We start from the raw sequence: 18,190 nt of genomic DNA on the forward strand, positions 1-18,190 counted from the left end.
TTCCAAGGAAATTCTACCAAATGTATCTCAAATGCTTTTATGAAACTGCTTCAGTCTCTGACTGAATGCAGGGCATACCACCTTTCCATTCTTTTGAAAAGTGGATCTGGTTAAGTCTAAACACTGCTCAGGGAAGGAGAAGACGACAGATTTTCAGCTCCAGTACATACTGTCAAAGTAAAATGATTAAAAATGAGACTGTCGCCCACAAAGCCATTTAGCTTCAGTTAAAGCTATGTTTAGACAACGGGAACAGCTTAACAATCCTAGAATTTTTTCTTTTATTATTAAAGAGTTCTGCCTCTACATTCCCTTAATCTTTTGGAATACATCTTCATGTTCTACTATATAGGCACAGGAAGAAGAAAATACAGATAGCTGGGATTTACCCACAACTACTTGAAGAAGCCAAGTTTCTGCCTTTCCAGTCTCTTTACATGCCCTCTGGCTCTTCTTAGTTGTGGAATCCACATTATCCGAGGCCCTTGGACTGAAATACTTTTGAACGGTCAAAGTAAGTACCAAAACTAGGGTTCGTTTTTTTTAAACTTCATGTTAATATTCTTGACCTCAAAAGCAACACAGCAAAAAGTAAAAAGTGACACACTGTATCAAATTTTTAGTGCTAGCAAAGAAATGGGAGAAGTCAGAAAATACAGCTTACAGTCCATGGCAGCACTGACATTTTGTGGAGGTAATGGGAAAAGAATCTTTCAGATACAAACAAGAATCAGATTAGAAACTCTGAAAATTACAGAGAAGTTCAATTATTGTTTAAAGTTAATCACAGTTAAGGAAAAAAATAGAATTTTATTTATGAGAAAGTCCTTCAGTTCCACAAGTAATGAATACACAGCCAAGGAGCACACCTGCCCCACAGTGCAGATGCAGCAGGTCATGTGTTGACTGCAGACATCCTGTATTCCCCTTCACCCCTCTCACCACCAGCATTGTTCACAAAAAAACCTCAGCTTTCCCTAGTCCCAGTCCTCAGATGACTAAAAAGCCTTGAGTATCAGCTTTCTAGGTCTGATTTCAAGCCACACTTACATGGAATAGACTGAAAAAAGAACAGTTAGCTGGTTTTGCTCATACCAAGGCTTGAACCTCTTCCATAGTGACGGCACTAATTTGGGGCTCTCCTCTAACAGAACACAGGAATTTAGTGAACAGTAACCTAAACTTTTGTTTAACTGTGCAGAATTTGAATCAATAGGTTAAAAAACCAAAACTGACAGATTTATGATCAGACTGTCCTGTCTTTATCCTTTAAGAACAGCACTATTTTTAGTTTGATTTCCTAAGGGATTTTTTCTTTATTAGCATATTGCATGCAGGCATGTGTGATCTCTGCCCATACTAAGCCCTCAAGTCCTAAGGCCAAAATCATCATGTACAAAGAAACTCACTTTATGAAAGTTCATTAGCATCAGCAACAATACAACAGTATTAACCAACAAGCACCCGGTACCATATAGATTTAGATAGCATTGCTACAAACCAGCTACAAACCCAGAGCATTTGTATGAAGTTGTGGCTGTCAATAAAAGAGAAAATAAATAAAAATAACAACAATAAAAAAAGCAAAGCAGCACATTGAAGCCATTCAATCATTCCTAGCCAAGGTTTGCTTTGTGTAACAAAATACGTTGTCACTGAGTATTCACTTTTCAAGGTTTCTAAATTTTTAGCATATAGTTCTAGCAAGTGCTTGTTTCGTTTTTGTTTTAACATGGTCTTCAGTTTTAAGTTACTATTTTAAACAGAATAGTCTGTAGATCAGAGAGAAAACTATTTCTCAGCAATAAATTGCAAAGTAAGTTATCTTTTCACTGAAAGCCCACAGGGCTATTTTTGCCACTTTTTAAAAAGTGTTTTATTTAAACATACACACAGAAAGTAAGTATTACATTGCTGCTGTAGGTAAAAACAAGCAAGCAACTCTCCGCTGCCAAAGCCGGTGGTTCACATGTGGACAGGGAAAAGAAGTATTAAATAAACTCTCAAGCGGCCATTTGTTTGAGTAAGTTAATTTCTGAGAAATTAAGGTGCCCAAAATTGTGTTCATTTTCACCTAAAAAGGTCAATTCCCAGCATCAGCAGCTACAGTAAGTCCCACTGTCAACTAGAATGAAAAATGGCACAACACATGCAAGTAGAATGAAACATGGCACAAAACCATTAACACATCACATGAGTCAGATTCCAAGATAAAGGATCTTCCTGAACTTGGCTCACGGCACTGTGAACAAACACCACATTGGATGGATAAAGGCTTTAGGTTTTGGAAGGATTAAAGTCAGAACTCAAAAAGATTTTCCAGTTGGCATAATTTTGCAAAAGCTTGACGTTGCAAATTCTGTACACTGGCACAGAAGTTACACTGAAGCACACAATCACTGGATTCTAAACTGCGCGACAGTATTATCCAGTCATCTTGGAGTACCTTTCCAAAGTAAATTTTTTGATATAGAATACGAACTGCTGTTCTGGAACAAATCAGTAATAGCAGATGCAAGACCAAGATGCAGTCGCATTAACACTGGGGGAAAGTCAGACAAGTCTAGCTTTAAATGGCTATTACAAAATGTACTTTAACCTTCATTTAAACGAAGAAAAACCAAGCAAAACAAATCACACTTGACTGTCCTGCTAAATCAGAGTTATTTATAAAACCCAACCAAACAAAAGAAAACCAAACCAAAAACCCCAACTACACAAGAAACAAAAAGAACAAAAGCAAAGCAACTTACAGTTTCCCATCTAATGTTATTTTAAAATAGAAGAATAACTTTGTTCTATTTTGTATTCTTTGGCAGGGAATCTATGAAACCAAGACACGTTCTGACAATCTGAACCCTTCCTAAGAAGAATAATCATAAACTCATTTACAATGTGTTATGTGGGAGACAGCAACAGTTTGAAAGTCGACAACATGGAATGTACCAACAGATTTATGAAGACAAGTAGCAATTATTTACATGTTCAGGGTAGTTAATTGTTCTTTAGGAATTAGGTTTCACCTGTATAAATTAGAAAGCTACAAAAAGTCAAAATTGAGAGAAGTCCCCACTGTCTTTAAAAGTTCAAATAAAACCATCTTTGCAGCACTTTCCTTAGACAATAGCATATTGCTCGTATAAAAGGTCTCTTATCCTATAGAAGTCCTGACAGAGACAGCCTTCCAATCCAATGCGCCCCGTTTCAGTCTGAAACAAAAGATGTTTCAATTTATTACTTTTAAGTCTCTCATTGGTAAATAATATTCTAAATTACACTAAAGAGTTTAATACACAGAACACCTACCCTGCGAACAGCCACCAAGTTGTTGCACACAAGCACTCCTCCTACAAATTCAGCTTGAATACCTTCTCGCAAGAGAACTTGCTTGAAGTCAGACAGCCTTGGCTCATTCATAAACACAGACTGATGTCCAAGAACCTTTAAACAACACATACACAATTAATGCTTCTGCTACCAAATAACTCCCATTTTTCCCCAAGATCTCCTCATCATTGTGTTGGCAGCAGCGTGGCCAACTACGGGACAATAAATGAGAAGATAGGTTTCATTTCTGTTCACCTGCAACAAGACATTTCCAGGACAGGAAAAATTCAGAAGTCAAGTAAAAGCGAAAAAAAAAACCTGAAAATGTTCATTTCTCTGTTCACATATTGAAGACAAACGGAAAGCTGTCACTGAAGATCCCTCTCCAAAGCCATGTTATGCCAGGGACAGAGCTGCAGTAAGCTGTACTGTTTATCAGTACATACTTCTATGATAGTTGCCATGAATCTGAACAGACTTTAAGAGTTGTCTCCTCATTTATCTAGCTCCTAGAACAGACTATACTTCAGACTGTGCAAGAGTAATTTAATAAGCAATTCTAGGATTAGAAGGCATTGTAATCATTAAATGGAAAGATAAAAATCATATCTACTCACACGCAAAGTAGAGCAAAGAAATTTAGAGAAGTCTCAAATCACTACTAAAGGAGACATGAATTTCAGAAGATCTGTATCTCAAGTACATGAAGTATTTTCCACAGCGTCAAAATATATAACATAATGAAATCCAGGAGTGACTAAACATCAACTGTTTCCAAATCTGCAAGTACTAACTACAAATATAAAACATGTTAATTAAAAATCTTTATCTTCATAAATAAATGGTACTGGATACTGGGCAGTGTTACTGGATGCAAGAGATCATCCTCACCTACAAGCATAAAATACGAACAAAGAACAGTACCAGGTTTAAAGAGAAAACCAAACATGAAAATTCAGTTTTTGTTAGGCTTTCATTTGAATAAGATCACAGCATCAACCTGTAAGCACTAGAAAAAGCCAAATGAATACAAAGCTCTTGAAAAAAGAGGCTCAAACCAGCATAATTTCTGTACCTCATGGGGTGGCAGAGGTTCCAAAGTAGGAATGATCTCGCTCTCCTCACACATCTCCTTGTCATCATCGCCAAAGAGGCTTTTCATGGCCTTCTGTTGTGCAATGACACTAGAGTCTGAAGAAGGCACATCCACTTGCATCTCTAACTCTTCATCTTCCCTCAGCTCCCCCTCTTCCAAAATAACTCCAGTATCCACTTTTGAAACCCGCATGTCCAGAACACCATCTATCCAAGCCAACTCAGCATCCTTGGCTTTACAGAACTGAAGGGAGCTGACAAGAGAATCTTTTAACCTGACCTGGTTTGCACAAAATTAGAAGTGCCATTAGTTTCATGGAAAACACAGAATTCTTATTTCAAGTTTTAAAACAAACAAACAAAAAAAAAACAAACAAAGACAAACAAAACAAAAACCCCACACAAAAATGGCAGTCTTCCTTTTACTGTCTCTCCACATAGGTTTGATTCATACTCTTTTGGGGCAGGAAAGGAAGGAAGGAACTGGTATCAGCAAGGCAAGATGTTCTATACTTGCAGAAAATAATTTATATAACCCTCATGTTGTTACTCAAAAGCAGTGAAGATCAGTATCTTTAAAGAACCTATGCAACTGCAAACTTGAGTTAAAAGTAAAGCAAGAGCAATCAATTCCTTTTAAAACATCAGAAACTCTTTTTGTAGCCAAGAAGTTCCTCAGTTGGCTGTAGTAAATTCAAGGAAAGTTTCCATAGATACATTTAGGTTACTGAACAGCAGTTTCAAATTTCAACCCTCCAAAAAAGCAACTAATATTTTATAGTAAGGGATGTTGTAAGCATCAGATTTTAAAGTGACCAAAACACTACCTTACCCTGAGTACTCTGGCGCATTCCAGGACTTTAATCCATCAAAGCCCTACTCTGAAAGACTGTTATCCACATGAGATTGTGCATGATCCCCATAGCAGAATGAAGCTGTATCCAGGATACTACAACTACCCATTTACAGCACACCCCAATAAAAAGACAGGATTCTGATGCCCCACTTCTATCTATTATTTTCTAATTCAGTGTCTCAAGTGCACTTCATTTGGTTAGAAAGCTTCCAACAGAAAAACAAACTAATGCTGGTAGTTACAAAACTAACAAATTCCACTACCTTACCTGGTAAATGTGAGTTTCGCTGGTTGCATCTACAGTTTCATGTAGTTTTGGCATATAAACTTTAATATCTTTTCCACCAAAAGCTCTGCAGCATTCTGCAAGGTCCTGACTGGCCTCAGGTGGTCCATGGACAATGATCAGCTGTCTTGGTTTCATTTGGTTAATAATTTTTTTAATTGAGTCACCATCTGAGCGTCCTTCATAGTCAATATATGTAACTCTGGCTCTAATTTGAATTAAAAAGCCCAAGAACAACATTTTTTAGTTTAAAAGATTTAACCTTCAAGTGCTCCAAAATACTTCATTTAAAAATAGGAAGATATATTGAAATTATTCTACATCAGCAAAAGCTGCCAGCACAAGATATCTTATCAATCAGTATGTATGTGCATTTAACACTATAAATTCTCAAAATTCATTCACACAGTTATCCAAAACATGAGATAAGCTTATTTGAGTAAGTTCTTATCTAAAAATAGATATATGAACATTTGAGTATCTATATTAGCATACTATTTTTCCTCTTTCACTTGTCTCCATCAGACAGGGAACAAACAGAATTTCTTAAGAGTGGGGAACCATAAAACCCTGTACCACACCCCAGGAAAGACTACCAAAAAACTAACTTAGCCTGGGGGACAAGAGGTGGAAGCACACCAAAACCGAAACAACAAAACAAACCAAAGACCAAGCCCTTTCCCACTTTGTTAATTCCAAACTAGCCTTTCACCCAATTTGCACTGTACCCATACCACCATTGCAGCAGAACTGACAAGAACAAAGCCACTCACTTAATTTCCATTGATTCTGTTGCAGAAATACATTTGGTAGGAACATCTGATAAATCCTGGTCCATAGGCTCTTCTCCATTTGTCAAACCAGATTCTAATTTGCTTTTTTCTTCTTCTGTTGCTTGAAGTTCTGGAACTAGAAAATCCTCAGGTCTAAAGAAAGAAAGTCATTTTGCTTTTAACAGTCTCACAGTGAAACCAAAGCACTGCATGATATAAAAACCAAATAATGCTGACTGTTACTACTGAGATGTTCTATAATTTTTATAGCAAACAACTGCCTTCAGTATTTCCATATTTGAGCAGAGGTCATTTGGAAAATACCATTTTCCTATCTTAAACAACCTTGACATCTTGGGAAATCCTGCAAAACTGAGATGAGATTTTCTAGCAAGTATTCCTTACACAGAAAGAACAAAAATCACTAGATTTTTCTAGAATTAACAATATTCTTTCCCATCATTACAAATTTATCAAAATTATGTGTAAAGCAGAAAAATAGTCAAGTTAAAAAAAAAAAACAAACCGAAATTTTCTATCTCAAGATTAAAAAAAAAAAAACAAACCAAAAACTGGAGTGGAAACACTTCCAAAGAGGTATGAATACAGGCCAAGGATCAGAACTCTGCAGCTTCAAACTGATCATGAGCTTCCTGTGGGACTTAGTGCAAATGGTTCTAATTGTGGTTGAAAGAGCATGCAAGAGTGGTGCTAAAGAGACAAAACTGTCATTTTTATTACTTTTATTTCTGAAGTATTACGAAGCTGCTACATGTCACAGTATGCATTCCCACCACATACTTGATAATCTCGCCGTATTCATCCCATTTAATTCTTTCTTCAGGGGCTGGAAACATTGGATAAGACTTCTTTGCCTGCTTGAAGAAGCTTCCTTTCCGGCTACCTTCACCTTTCATCATCAAATCATGTTTGGTCTTATGTACAGTTGGCTGATCAATATCCTCTTCAGCATCACTCTCATCGCTGGAATCGATATCTGCCCTGAAATGACATTCCAAAAAGCTGGCATTTTTTTCATTCAGGTTTAATGTTACATAAACACTCTTAACTGGAAAATAACAGTTAACATAAACACTAACCAAGGACAAGAGCAGTTTCTGTATCTGAGAAAGAGCTCACAGTCAAAGGGCAAATGAAACAGGTCTATCATAACACCAGATTAAAGATAACTACTTCCAATTCCTCTGTGCCTTTAGACAAGGCTATCAAAACTATGTTTTTCATTTATCCCTGTGATCAGCGGAATGTTCACACAGAAATCTCAGCTCTGACCCTAACAGCAAGTACAAGAACAGCCAGTATACTTACTCTTTAGACTGTTCTAACTTCTTAGCTGCTTCTTTCTTTAGTTTCTCCTTTTCTAGGTATTCTTCAAGTTCTTTTCCTTCCAACTTGACACGTTTCCTCAACTGAATAGGATTAAAATTAATATTATTGTGAGCAGCTGACATTACTTTAATACTCTTCCTACACACTGCTGACAAGAACATTCATATTTAAGTACCAAGGGCAAGTATAACTTGTATGTTACATACAACACAAGATTATGCAAATGTGTGACACCTTGGCATGGCAAAATCATGACAATGTTACCTATTAGTAGATTCTACTTTAACAGAAAAGCATTTCAAAGAGTATTAAAATAAATACAAACTTTTTTAAAATTTACAATATATTTTAAAACATCTTTAGGAAATCTCTCTTCAACAAGGGAATGCAAATACTCCCAGATGAGCAGTGTTTACTTTTTGTGTCACTAACAACATAGAATCATAGGTTGGAAAGGACCTCAAATATCACCTAGTTCCAAACCCCTGCCATGGGCAGGGATACCTTCCACTAGACCTGGTTGCTCAAAGACCCATCCAACCTGGCCTTGAACACTTCCAGGGATGGGGCAGCCACAACTTCTCTGGGCAACCTGTGCCAGGGCTTCACAGTAAAGAACCTGTTCCTAATATCTAATCTAAATCTACCCTCATCAAACCAGAAGAACCTGGCGAAGTCATACTAGCAGGCAAAATAATAGTAAATTTTATTTCTTGCTTTCTGAAAATAAAATTCAAATACAGGCCACTTTGAATAATGCTGAATTCTAGTAATAGTCTAATACTGTAATTCAATGCTTCCAATTCAATCTAAAGCTAAACCAAGTTGCATCATGAGGACTGAAATTATCATGGTGATCACAAGAGACTCACATTAAGTGTTTACACTGACAGAAGTAGACATAGGTATAAAATTACTGAAAATAATAATTTTAAAGCAAGAATAACAATTAAGTGTACCCTAAGTCCTGACTTATCTTTCCAGTTCAGGGGGGATATATTATAATTGGACTTGATTCTTCCCTCATCCAAAACCAGAGTAGGAGCTGGAATATAAAAATGGTCAGACACATTTTTCACCCCCATTATAATATTTTTTCTTTCCCCCTGGAGAAGTAATAAGCCAAAAATTCTGCTGGACTAAGACATCCCCCATTAAAGTCAATGCTGCTAGCATGATCTAAAGCCAGTTGAGGATCTGACCTCTATTTTAAACAAGTGGCCAGATCCTACCAGGGTAGGGGAGCTGGTATATGTGCAACTTCATGGTACACCAACAACCATAGAAGGGCTACAGGTTGCAAATCTGACTATAAAACTGAATCTTATTCTGGAGAGGGCAGCCAGGGAGCTGCAGGCTGGTGGCTACATGGGGTGCACAAGCCAGTGTGGGTTTACGGCTGGACTCAGTCTTGGAGGTCTTTTCCAACCTAAGTGATCTACGATTTTCTGCCAAGAATAACCCATCGTATATTGTGATCTGTATGTCAATTGCAAGCAGAATTTCATCTATTATAACAAAACCAGAGTGTTTTCTAAAGATAAATATTTAAAAGCAATTTCATACTCATCTCTATGAAGTATCAGTTTTGCCACACACCAAAAAGCATTTTGCTGTTTTTCGTATAAGACCTATTTTTATCCAAGTCTATGCACAATCAGTTAAGCATACAACATACTGATTTCAGATTTCCCTCTGCCACTAGAATTGTTTTCAGTAGGTCAAAAAGGAAACTAAGTTCAGCTTTACCCAAATTCCTTCAGATGGCCCACAGTAAAAATCACTGGGATATACAGACGCCACTTACCTCAATATCAATAACTTTCTCAGAAGGATTATCAATCAGGAATCGTGCTAATGTTCCAGGTGTAGTCCGGTAAGTTAAAATTATAGAGTTTTTTGAGTCCTGGCACCACTGAATGAAAAGATCTCTAGAAAACCCACACTCTAAGTCAGGCTGACTGGCAAGAACAACTTTTGGACTCGGCACTCGAGCCAGATCAGACAGACTATGACATAAGGAGAGATGGCGGAACTGAAAAGGATTGTTTCTCTTGTCTTCAAAGCACCTCATCAACTTGTCACTCATCCATTCAACCTAAAATAGGTATTAAGAGAAAGTTATTTATAAGAATACAAGTCCTACAATAAGATACAAACCTGATAAGAAGTGCAGGATGCAATATGCACTTGAATATGCCTCTCAGTAAAGTGTAGAAATAACGCTGAGCATAAACAACACAGAAGCAAGTAATTTAAGTCCTCTTCTTAAAGTTATAAACTGTGCTAATTAGTATTGTGATAAAACCAAAAATGAGTATCAAGAAACATGCTCATAGCCATGACTGTACTCTGTTACTTGATTGAAAGATCTGAGACACAAACATGCACTATAAAAACAGGACAACATCCAGTGTTTATTCATTCTTTACTGTTAAAAAAATAAAATGTTTTTGCATACATGTTCCATTACCCTCATCATAAATGCATTTTAAAAACAGAACAAACCTGTGATTTAGAAAATTCCACTACATTGTAGCTGACGTTATTCAGAAGTGCTAGGGAGTAGACTCCTAATCCTGCATCCTTCGTTCTCCAGATCTGATCAAGGAGCTGAGCAAGCTCCAGAACTCTGCCTGCTGTATCCACCGCTATTAACACATTTCCATCACCTCGCAATGTCTCCAAAACATTAGCTAAGTTGAATTAAAAACAAAACAAAAGCCTACTTACACTTTAAACCAAAATTAGAATGTTTGTAGCTTGTTTTTGTTATATCCATCAGCAATCATAATCAAAGCATAAAGAATACATTTAAATTAATATTCAAAAGAGATCCAAAGCCACATTTCTACCAAGATTAAAGGGAACTGGAGTTTTCTTGGTAGCTCTAAAGATCTCATTGTCTTGATGCTTTATTTTTCACTAAAAATAAAAAAAAAAAAAAAGGCAAGCAGAAATAGCAAAAATAATACCACCCCCCAAAACCAAACCAAAAAAAACCCAAACAAACAAAACCAAGAGTAAAACAATGTTTAAAATAAGAATGTGCTGACAAAGGAGATACTGGGTGAAATATACTGTTTTCAACCATGCTTTGTTGTTTTCAGAAAAATATTTAACCCAAAGGATCAGTACAATCAGAAAAGAGCAATTCAGAATTTTTCACATTTTAATAAAGGTTATTAGTTGGATGCTGAGGAATTTCTCATATAAAAACAACTGACACTAGCTAACAAATCACATTACTGCTTTTTTCAAACCCAAACAGAATACATACTCAGTAGCTGTTCATCCCTTTGCTTCCTCCTGGGTTGTACATAAGTAGCATTAAATGAATCTGTAATAAGCAATGAAGGCCTGCTCAGCATTTCCAAGGAACATCCATTCAGATGACTGTGGAAAAAAAAAAAAAGCAAAATCTCACTTTATTGCATTTCTATTTTATAAGGAAAAAAAAAAAAAAGAGGCAGCTAGCTTCCAGATACCTGCATGTACAGAAAACAAACCCCTCAGGAGCTGAATGTTTCCTGCTACAATCTTACAAATAAATAATATTCAGTGGAATACAGAAACACAGAGTTAATGCTTATCTCAAACTGATTAATCTGAAAAGAAGTGAAATTAGTGCTCTCATTGCAGCTGGAAAGGCACTGCTACTTCCATACCTGCTTATTACACACCAAATGTTGTATACCTAACACAACTTTTAATACATATTGCTATGTTATACTTACATCTCCCTCTTGTGGTTGAAATCAACTGCATAAACAATTTCTTCCTCTCCATCCTTGACAATCTTCCAGATTGTGCCTCCTATCATGTGTCCAGCTGGCAGCGGCGTGATTGACAAACCATGTCCTTTGCCTACAGGAGTTTTCAATATCTTAGATACATGTATTAACATCCATTACTCTGAATAAATGAGTAACTCTGAACAACGGCAGGCCAAAATTATTACTGGCAGAAGAAAGTCAAACGAAGTATGAAAAAAAACACTAACATCTGTCCTTCCCATCTAGCCAGTAACCTCAAAATTTTTTGCAGTATACTTCTATTCAGCCTCCAGAAAAAGAAACTAAAGTGAAGATCACTTCTTTCCTGCACTGATACTGAGAGGCACTCTGGTGCAAAACAGACCCGTCTCTAGGGCAACACAAGATGCTTACTGCATCACTGGCTGCCTGAGTACTTACAAATCCACATACATATTACACAAACTGGGCAGTTTTTCAGAATGACAACTACGCAAATCAAACAAACGGGGAAAAGCATTCAAGTGCTTCAGTCAGGCATAATCTATCTTTTCAGTACCTGATGCTTTTCTTAATGCATTGCTACTCCTTGATGTGGCCGCTAACCTGCACTGTTGCTAGAATAAAATGAGACTACTTGTGACCATTACTCACTGACTTCACTGCATGCCACCAACTTGAACAGAAATGCACAGCTTTAATAATTAAAACATACATCATCTTCTTATATGCATCCACCAAATCTTTCAAATCACTTACGTTAAATATGAAAGAGTTTTTAAGAAACACCCTAGAAAAAGTTGTTCACTAAAATTACTTTTAAGATGTAAAAGTTGGCAGCATAAACATAGCCTTGCTACACATACCTTGAAAAAGCATCAGCAGCCTTTCAAGGATGACATCCCATTTCTGTTTTCCAAATTACAGGGCAAGTATTTTGGCAAGCAGCATTCAGGAACTAGGAGATATTGCACCTGAGACTAGCTGCTGGTGGTTAGCTTGTAGGTGTCTGTTCAAGAACAGGGTTTCCGATTCATTCTGATCTTTGGCTTAAAAAGTGAGTGAGAAGCTGCTGATCCTCTGGATGCCACAGTTCCCAGCAATAAGCTAGACTGAATACCATAAAGAGCCAGTGAAGACCTCCTAAGCCATCCACATGGTGTAACTTAACATCTGCAAACTATTAATTCTCTAGGAAGCCTTCCTATGCGTTTCTAGTTATTGAAGAGTTCCGAGTTATCTACCACTAGGCATGAGTATATGCTTTTGAGAGACAATAGCAGGAAAAGTTACAAAAACATACAAACAAAAACGTGTCTAAATATGCTTTGGCATGACCTTCTCCTCATTAAGTGGAAATTCTACCCATTTTCACATACAATTACTGAGGCAAATGTTCAGCTGATATAGACTGATACAGGGCTACTGGTATCAGTCCTGCAAAATCCATTACATGTCAAAGCTTGCTCCCTTTTTAAATTAAATGTGTATATATATGTGTATATATATACACATACATACTTTAACTCTTAGTGAAAGACAACAGTCATTAAAAGTCATTTAGTGAAACTTGGGTGACATCTTTACCTTTCAAGTTGACAATCTGAGAAAACTTCAGCTGTTGTATCTTATCAAAGGCTGCATCTACATCATCCAATGTAAAGAGTGTGAAATCTTCAGTATTATGGCGGGACTAAAACAAATAAGGAAAATTCAGGAACCTGAGCACTCTACCATACAGATGTGTACAAAAGTAGTAACTTAAACATACCTGGTAGAGATCATACATGAACATCTGTCCCATTTTATATACAGGAATAGTTGCATAAATGGCACAATTCAACCCCATTTTTCCAACTGCATATGGAAGCGCACCAAGGTGTAGAGGGTCAGGATGAGAAAGAAGAACAGCATCAACTTGGTGTACATGTCTACAAAAAGAGGACAACAGAAGTTGGTGAAAAGAGTTCTGTATGGTGTTATATACTCCCTACTATGGCTATTTTGAGAATACATACACATCCTGAAGGCCAAACAAAAAAAACTTAAATCCTTCCAAGTTCAGAATGAAGTTTTTAAAATCATCATTTAAAAGTTACAGATCTTTCCAAATGTTCAAGTACTAGAACTGCAAGTGAATACTGAAAACATGATTTCAAGGTCTGGAAGACATACATTTCACATAAAATTCTTGATTAGAAAGACCTTAATATATGCTTGGAAATCAGAAAGTGCATTAACTGAGGGGTCAAAAATATTACCAGTGCAGACATGCTACAAATTGTTTATACACTTAAAACCCAAAACAGACTACAACTTTTCTTCTGATGAGAAAAACCCACAGGACCAAAGACACAACAATACTTACATGGATAAGGATAAAATCAAAACATATGTCTTTAAAAACACAGAAGTCAAAAACATAATTTAGGAAAAAGGACACATGAATTTTTGGGGGAGTATTCATTTAAAAATATTTTTTCCTTGAAAAGTGTGGCACAAAATAAAAATCAGACTAGAAGTTTACTACCTAGCATAATTGAAAAACTTAAAGGCACAAAACACATGCAACAAGTGAAAATACAAGTATGGCTGAAAGCTTTTTGTTCCTTCACATTGTAACTGGGGCACACACATTCTTCTCCATGGCTTTTACTAAAAAAGGGATTTTATCTAATTGTTCACAGATAAGACTCGAAAAAATGTACAAATTATCCTAAGGACGCAATAATTCTTGGTAAGACTTCAAAGACTACAGTGTGTTAATGCTAGAAAATACATGACTAAGCTTAGTTTCTTTCAGGAATTGCCATGGTTCATGTAATCAATGCTTGCATTAAAGCTCCTTGCTGTAAACCTGTAGACAGTTCAGTATTAAAGCCTAGACAGGTATATTTCTTTGCAAGGCTGGGATAATTTATAGAAGCTGTTTTACTGACTGACAGTTTATTCAACTTCTTTGAAACAAAGAGTTGAACCACTTTGTATTGAGCCTATGTATTTTAAGGAGTCTTTCATTTAAAACTTAGTGAACCATTCTAAATTAGTTTAGAGCCAAGGTCAGTACCCCATAAACTCTGTTCTGTGCCATGTTTAGGGAAAAAAAAACACCTCAAAACCCCACAAACATACAAGCCAAACACAGACCAGTCTGAGAATTACAGTTAATAGATGTAACTTGTTAAGACTCTAAGAAAAAAAATAAAAACAAGTATGTTTCTACTGCAAATATTCCAGCAGCATAATTCCCTTCATATAAACCATAACTCTAACAAAGAACAAATCCAAAACAACTTTGGATTTTACATCATCACACACATACCATTGCGTGGTATTTCAGAGACCTACCAAAAAGAGTGCATTAACTGAACTACTTACTTTTTCAGAGAATCAATAATATCCATAGAAAAGTTTTCATCCCAGCCACAGTCCAAAAGAAAACGAAATTCATCTACTTGCAACAGATAGCAAAGGGCAGATTCCTCTTGCACCCCTGAAAGCGTAGTCAACTTGATAATCGATGTCATTTTCCTCTCCCAAGTACTTAATCGCCAACAGAACTAATCTGAATGGAGGAAGAAAATGTTACATTGCCTAAGCCAAAGCAAAGGTCTATTTATACCTAACTTCATTCATTTCTGCGAACACTTAGGGTAACACCTACTGGACATTAATTAAGCCTCAGATATTAACTTGATCCTTGTAGGTGTTTGGCTATTGCAAAGAGGATATTTTTACTATTGTAATAAAAAGAATCACTCGGAACAGCGCAGTTAGCAGCAGCACCTCCCCGCCGAGGGCCGGACACGGCGCATCCAAGGCTGTGTCCCCTCAAGCCCAGCGACTGCCGCAGGGGGTGTGAGCCCGAACTGGAATCCAGCATGGGGCGTGCCGGGGCTCCACACGGCGGCTCCAGCGTCCCGCCGCCGAGACAGAGGCCTAACCCTGACGAAGTGAGCCTCGCCGGCCGGGCCCAACATTAAAGAAGCAAGCCCTGCGCCCACTCCACTCCCCGGAAGAAGAGAAAAAGGACAAGGGTGAGCTCGGCGAGGACAAAGCCGAGCGCTTCACGCCTCAGCCCCGGGCAGAGACCGGCTCCCCGCAGCGGGGAAGCAGAGTCCTCCTTACCGAGCCCCGGGCCCGGCTGCAGTGTGGCCCGCAGCGCTGCCCGCCGAGCAGCCACTCCGGCCACCGCCACCCGCCCCGGGGCCTCCCTCAGGCCCACCGGCGCACCCAGCCGCCGCTTCCGCCCCGCGCAACAGCCTCCGCCACCTTGCGGAAGGCGTGAAGAAGGAGGAAAGGTGGAAGGGCAACGGAAGGCACCACCGCGAGGCTTCCCGGGAGGGGTGAGTTCTCCTCCCCCTCTCCCTGCGCAGCCGGTGGGCTCTCCCGGCCTGCTCGCGCCGCCTGTTGCCCGTTGTCCTTGGGGTGGCCGCTGCACGGGCTCTGGCGGCAGCAGCGAACGGTAACGGTGGGGCCCGCAGGGGGGTGGGAGCCGCTGATGGGCAGTTTACGTGGTCCCGGTGTCAGCCTCGCCCTGTGCCCTGTCTCCCTGTCCGGCCGGAACACAGGGCGGGGGGGCCGGGCCGGAGCGACCTTCAGCCCCGTGGTGTTATGGCGTCTTGTCCCTGGGGGCACGGGCGTGCGGGGGACGGTGGGGTCCTAGGCAGGCTAGGAGCAGCGGAGCTGGGAGATTGGCAGGCCCCTCTCCTGGGTCACTACCGTGAGCGCCGGCCCCAGCCGCTATGGCGGCCGCCTGCGGTTTGGGATGTGCGAGCAACGGCGTCGGTTCTGTCCGTTCTCTGTAACTAGTATGTGGCTTTGAGCTCGCAGCTGTGACAAGAAGACGCCAATCTTAGCTTTGCTTAGGTTGTAAAAGCTGGCTGGGTTTTAGAAATGCCCTTTCTTCCTTACTTGTCAATTACCCACTGAACGTACAGATTAACTTCAGCCTTGTTACAGGTAATAAAGTTGTCTACAGGAGTTTAGGTAGTAAATGCATTTGTTAGAGTTACTTTAATGGGTAAGTTACTTTAGAACATTTAAATAGAACTATTTCACCAGGGATATCTTAAAAGACGTTTTGTGTTTCTGTCACATTTTAGCTTAAAGCTCTCTTCTCCAGGGCTCTAAGTTAGGTTGCTTTCTAAGAAAACGATAAGGATTTGAGAACAGCATGTGTCTCATAGTAAGTGAGATTAAAGATGCCAGGTATGCAACACTTTCCATGTACAGATTTATCAGTAACCCTCCTCTGTTATTCTTTTCTCTCTAGCAACCATGGTGAATTTCACCCAAGCTCTGCGTGATCACTGGGTTCACATCCTTGTTCCCTTAGGATTTGTGGTTGGATGCTATTTGGACAGACTGAATGATGAAAAACTGTCTACCTTCAGAAACAAGAGCTTATTATATAGAAGGTCTGCTGTATGTTATTTGCAAAATGCTTCTTTGCTCTTCTTGAGAGTATTAAGTATGAGAAAAAACCCATCAGTGTCAAAATGCTAAAGGGAAGAAAGCCCTAAAAATTTCAGCAAGCATTCATGAACAGTTTAAATTACTAATACCCCTGAAAATTGGGGCTTTAGGAGCCATTTTAGTAATGAAATAAAGGATCACTAGGTACTTACGTAAATCTGTCATTTGAAAATAATAACCGAGATTTTGAAAATTAACACATTTATGTCATCAGCTGCTGTATCTTCACTGAAGGATGTGACTATAGACACTGATGAGTTTGGGCTTGCTGACCCACCTCTGGGAAGAATTTAGATAATTTAATGCATTGCCTCAGCTCTATCACTTGTAATTCTGTTTTAGATGGTAGCATTAACAAAACAACATGAACTAAGAGAATGTTATTTTCAATTTGCAGGTGGATTTTTATTTTTTTGTTAACTCTGATCTTGCCTAAATTAGGTAGACCAGAGTCATAAAGAAAGTTATAAACTTACTTTCGTAGTTAGTTGAGGAAGTAAGTTTATCACATTATCCACCCCATGGCACTTTTCTTACTGCAGTTACTGGTGAAATGAGGTTGGTGTTTCAGCTTCCGGCAAAAGTCCCCTCTTTCACACCCTAGTTCTCTTCCCAGTAAAGCAGTAAATTTTTGTATTTAAAAGATTTTTTTCCTTTTGGATCCCATTATGTAGAAAGTCTGTTAACATCTTAGAATTCAGCAGCATCAAGCTTCCATTTAAAAGAATTGGAGTTAAGAGGACTCAATCCTTTGAAGCTTTGGAAAGAAAAGAGGAAGTGTATCAGTGTTGAACAATTTTTAACTGACAGCAGTTGCAAGGAAAAAAATTCATACATCACTCAAAATTGTAGAATAAGCACATCTATTAGTAAATGTTCTACAAAAATTATCCTAATTTTAGTCTCTTTCCTTTTTTTCTTTCCACACAGAGAGTTGAAGCCTGGTGAAGAAACTACATGGAAATAAAGGCTGCAGATGAAATGGAAAAATTTTTTTTTTTCGATTCATCATCTTATCTTACTGGATGAAAGCATAGGGTTATGGTTTTTACCTTGAGAGAATATGTAAAGCTGCGAAAGACAACTACAGTTCATCTGTGCTAGCTTAATTTTAAATGTGACCTTTTGGAAAATGATTAAATTACATGACTAGTATGTGTCCAGGGGTTCTCTTAGTCCGTAAGTGTTGAGAAACATTTATCCTCAGAAGTCATGTTCTGGAGGGGAAAGGAAGAATTATGTAATAAAGAAAAACTATGCAAAAATCATT

General features: G+C 38.3%; 2 protein-coding genes across 3 annotated transcripts; one reads left to right on the forward strand and one right to left on the reverse strand.

The window, feature by feature from the left end:
• Positions 1-1,405: 1,405 nt before the first annotated feature.
• CPSF2 (cleavage and polyadenylation specific factor 2) lies at positions 1,406-15,656 on the reverse strand. Its single transcript, XM_062637956.1, has 15 exons — positions 15,571-15,656; positions 14,821-15,007; positions 13,214-13,373; positions 13,030-13,135; positions 11,425-11,554; positions 10,968-11,083; positions 10,196-10,383; positions 9,495-9,785; positions 7,667-7,767; positions 7,139-7,339; positions 6,338-6,490; positions 5,547-5,772; positions 4,403-4,702; positions 3,307-3,441; positions 1,406-3,209 (listed from the first exon to the last, which is right to left on the reverse strand). The coding sequence occupies exons 2-15, from the start codon at positions 14,967-14,969 to the stop codon at positions 3,117-3,119; spliced, it is 2,349 nt and encodes a 782-aa protein (XP_062493940.1). The 5' UTR covers positions 14,970-15,007; positions 15,571-15,656; the 3' UTR covers positions 1,406-3,116.
• A 112-nt stretch (positions 15,657-15,768) lies between these two features.
• On the forward strand, positions 15,769-18,188 carry NDUFB1 (NADH:ubiquinone oxidoreductase subunit B1). Of its 2 annotated transcripts, none has more exons than XM_062638256.1 (3): positions 15,769-15,907; positions 16,718-16,862; positions 17,851-18,188. In XM_062638256.1, the coding sequence occupies exons 2-3, from the start codon at positions 16,723-16,725 to the stop codon at positions 17,885-17,887; spliced, it is 177 nt and encodes a 58-aa protein (XP_062494240.1). In that variant the 5' UTR covers positions 15,769-15,907; positions 16,718-16,722; the 3' UTR covers positions 17,888-18,188. The 2 variants fall into 2 exon arrangements, with proteins under 2 accessions (XP_062494240.1, XP_062494230.1); XM_062638246.1 differs by lacking the exon at positions 15,769-15,907 and adding an exon at positions 16,023-16,253.
• Positions 18,189-18,190: the final 2 nt, after the last annotated feature.

Source organism: Pezoporus occidentalis, unplaced genomic scaffold, assembly GCF_034315485.1.
Source record: "Pezoporus occidentalis ecotype Australia unplaced genomic scaffold, CSIRO_AGI_Poc_V1 ctg115, whole genome shotgun sequence".
NCBI lineage: Eukaryota > Metazoa > Chordata > Aves > Psittaciformes > Psittacidae > Pezoporus > Pezoporus occidentalis.

Excerpts from the sequence above, each read along its gene's own strand:
- CPSF2 (XM_062637956.1), bottom strand. The coding sequence starts at position 14,969 with ATGACATCGATTATCAAGTTGACTACGCTTTCAGGGGTGCAAGAGGAA. Across the intron at positions 11,555-13,029 it reads TCAGATTGTCAACTTGAAAG|GCAAAGGACATGGTTTGTCA; the intron begins GTAAAGATGTCA and ends AAACTCCTGTAG. Across the intron at positions 7,768-9,494 it reads AGAAAGTTATTGATATTGAG|TTGAGGAAACGTGTCAAGTT; the intron begins GTAAGTGGCGTC and ends AATCCTATTCAG.
- NDUFB1 (XM_062638246.1), top strand. The coding sequence starts at position 16,211 with ATGTGCGAGCAACGGCGTCGGTTCTGTCCGTTCTCTGTAACTA. Across the intron at positions 16,254-16,717 it reads CTGTCCGTTCTCTGTAACTA|CAACCATGGTGAATTTCACC; the intron begins GTATGTGGCTTT and ends TTTTCTCTCTAG. Across the intron at positions 16,863-17,850 it reads AAGAGCTTATTATATAGAAG|AGAGTTGAAGCCTGGTGAAG; the intron begins GTCTGCTGTATG and ends CTTTCCACACAG.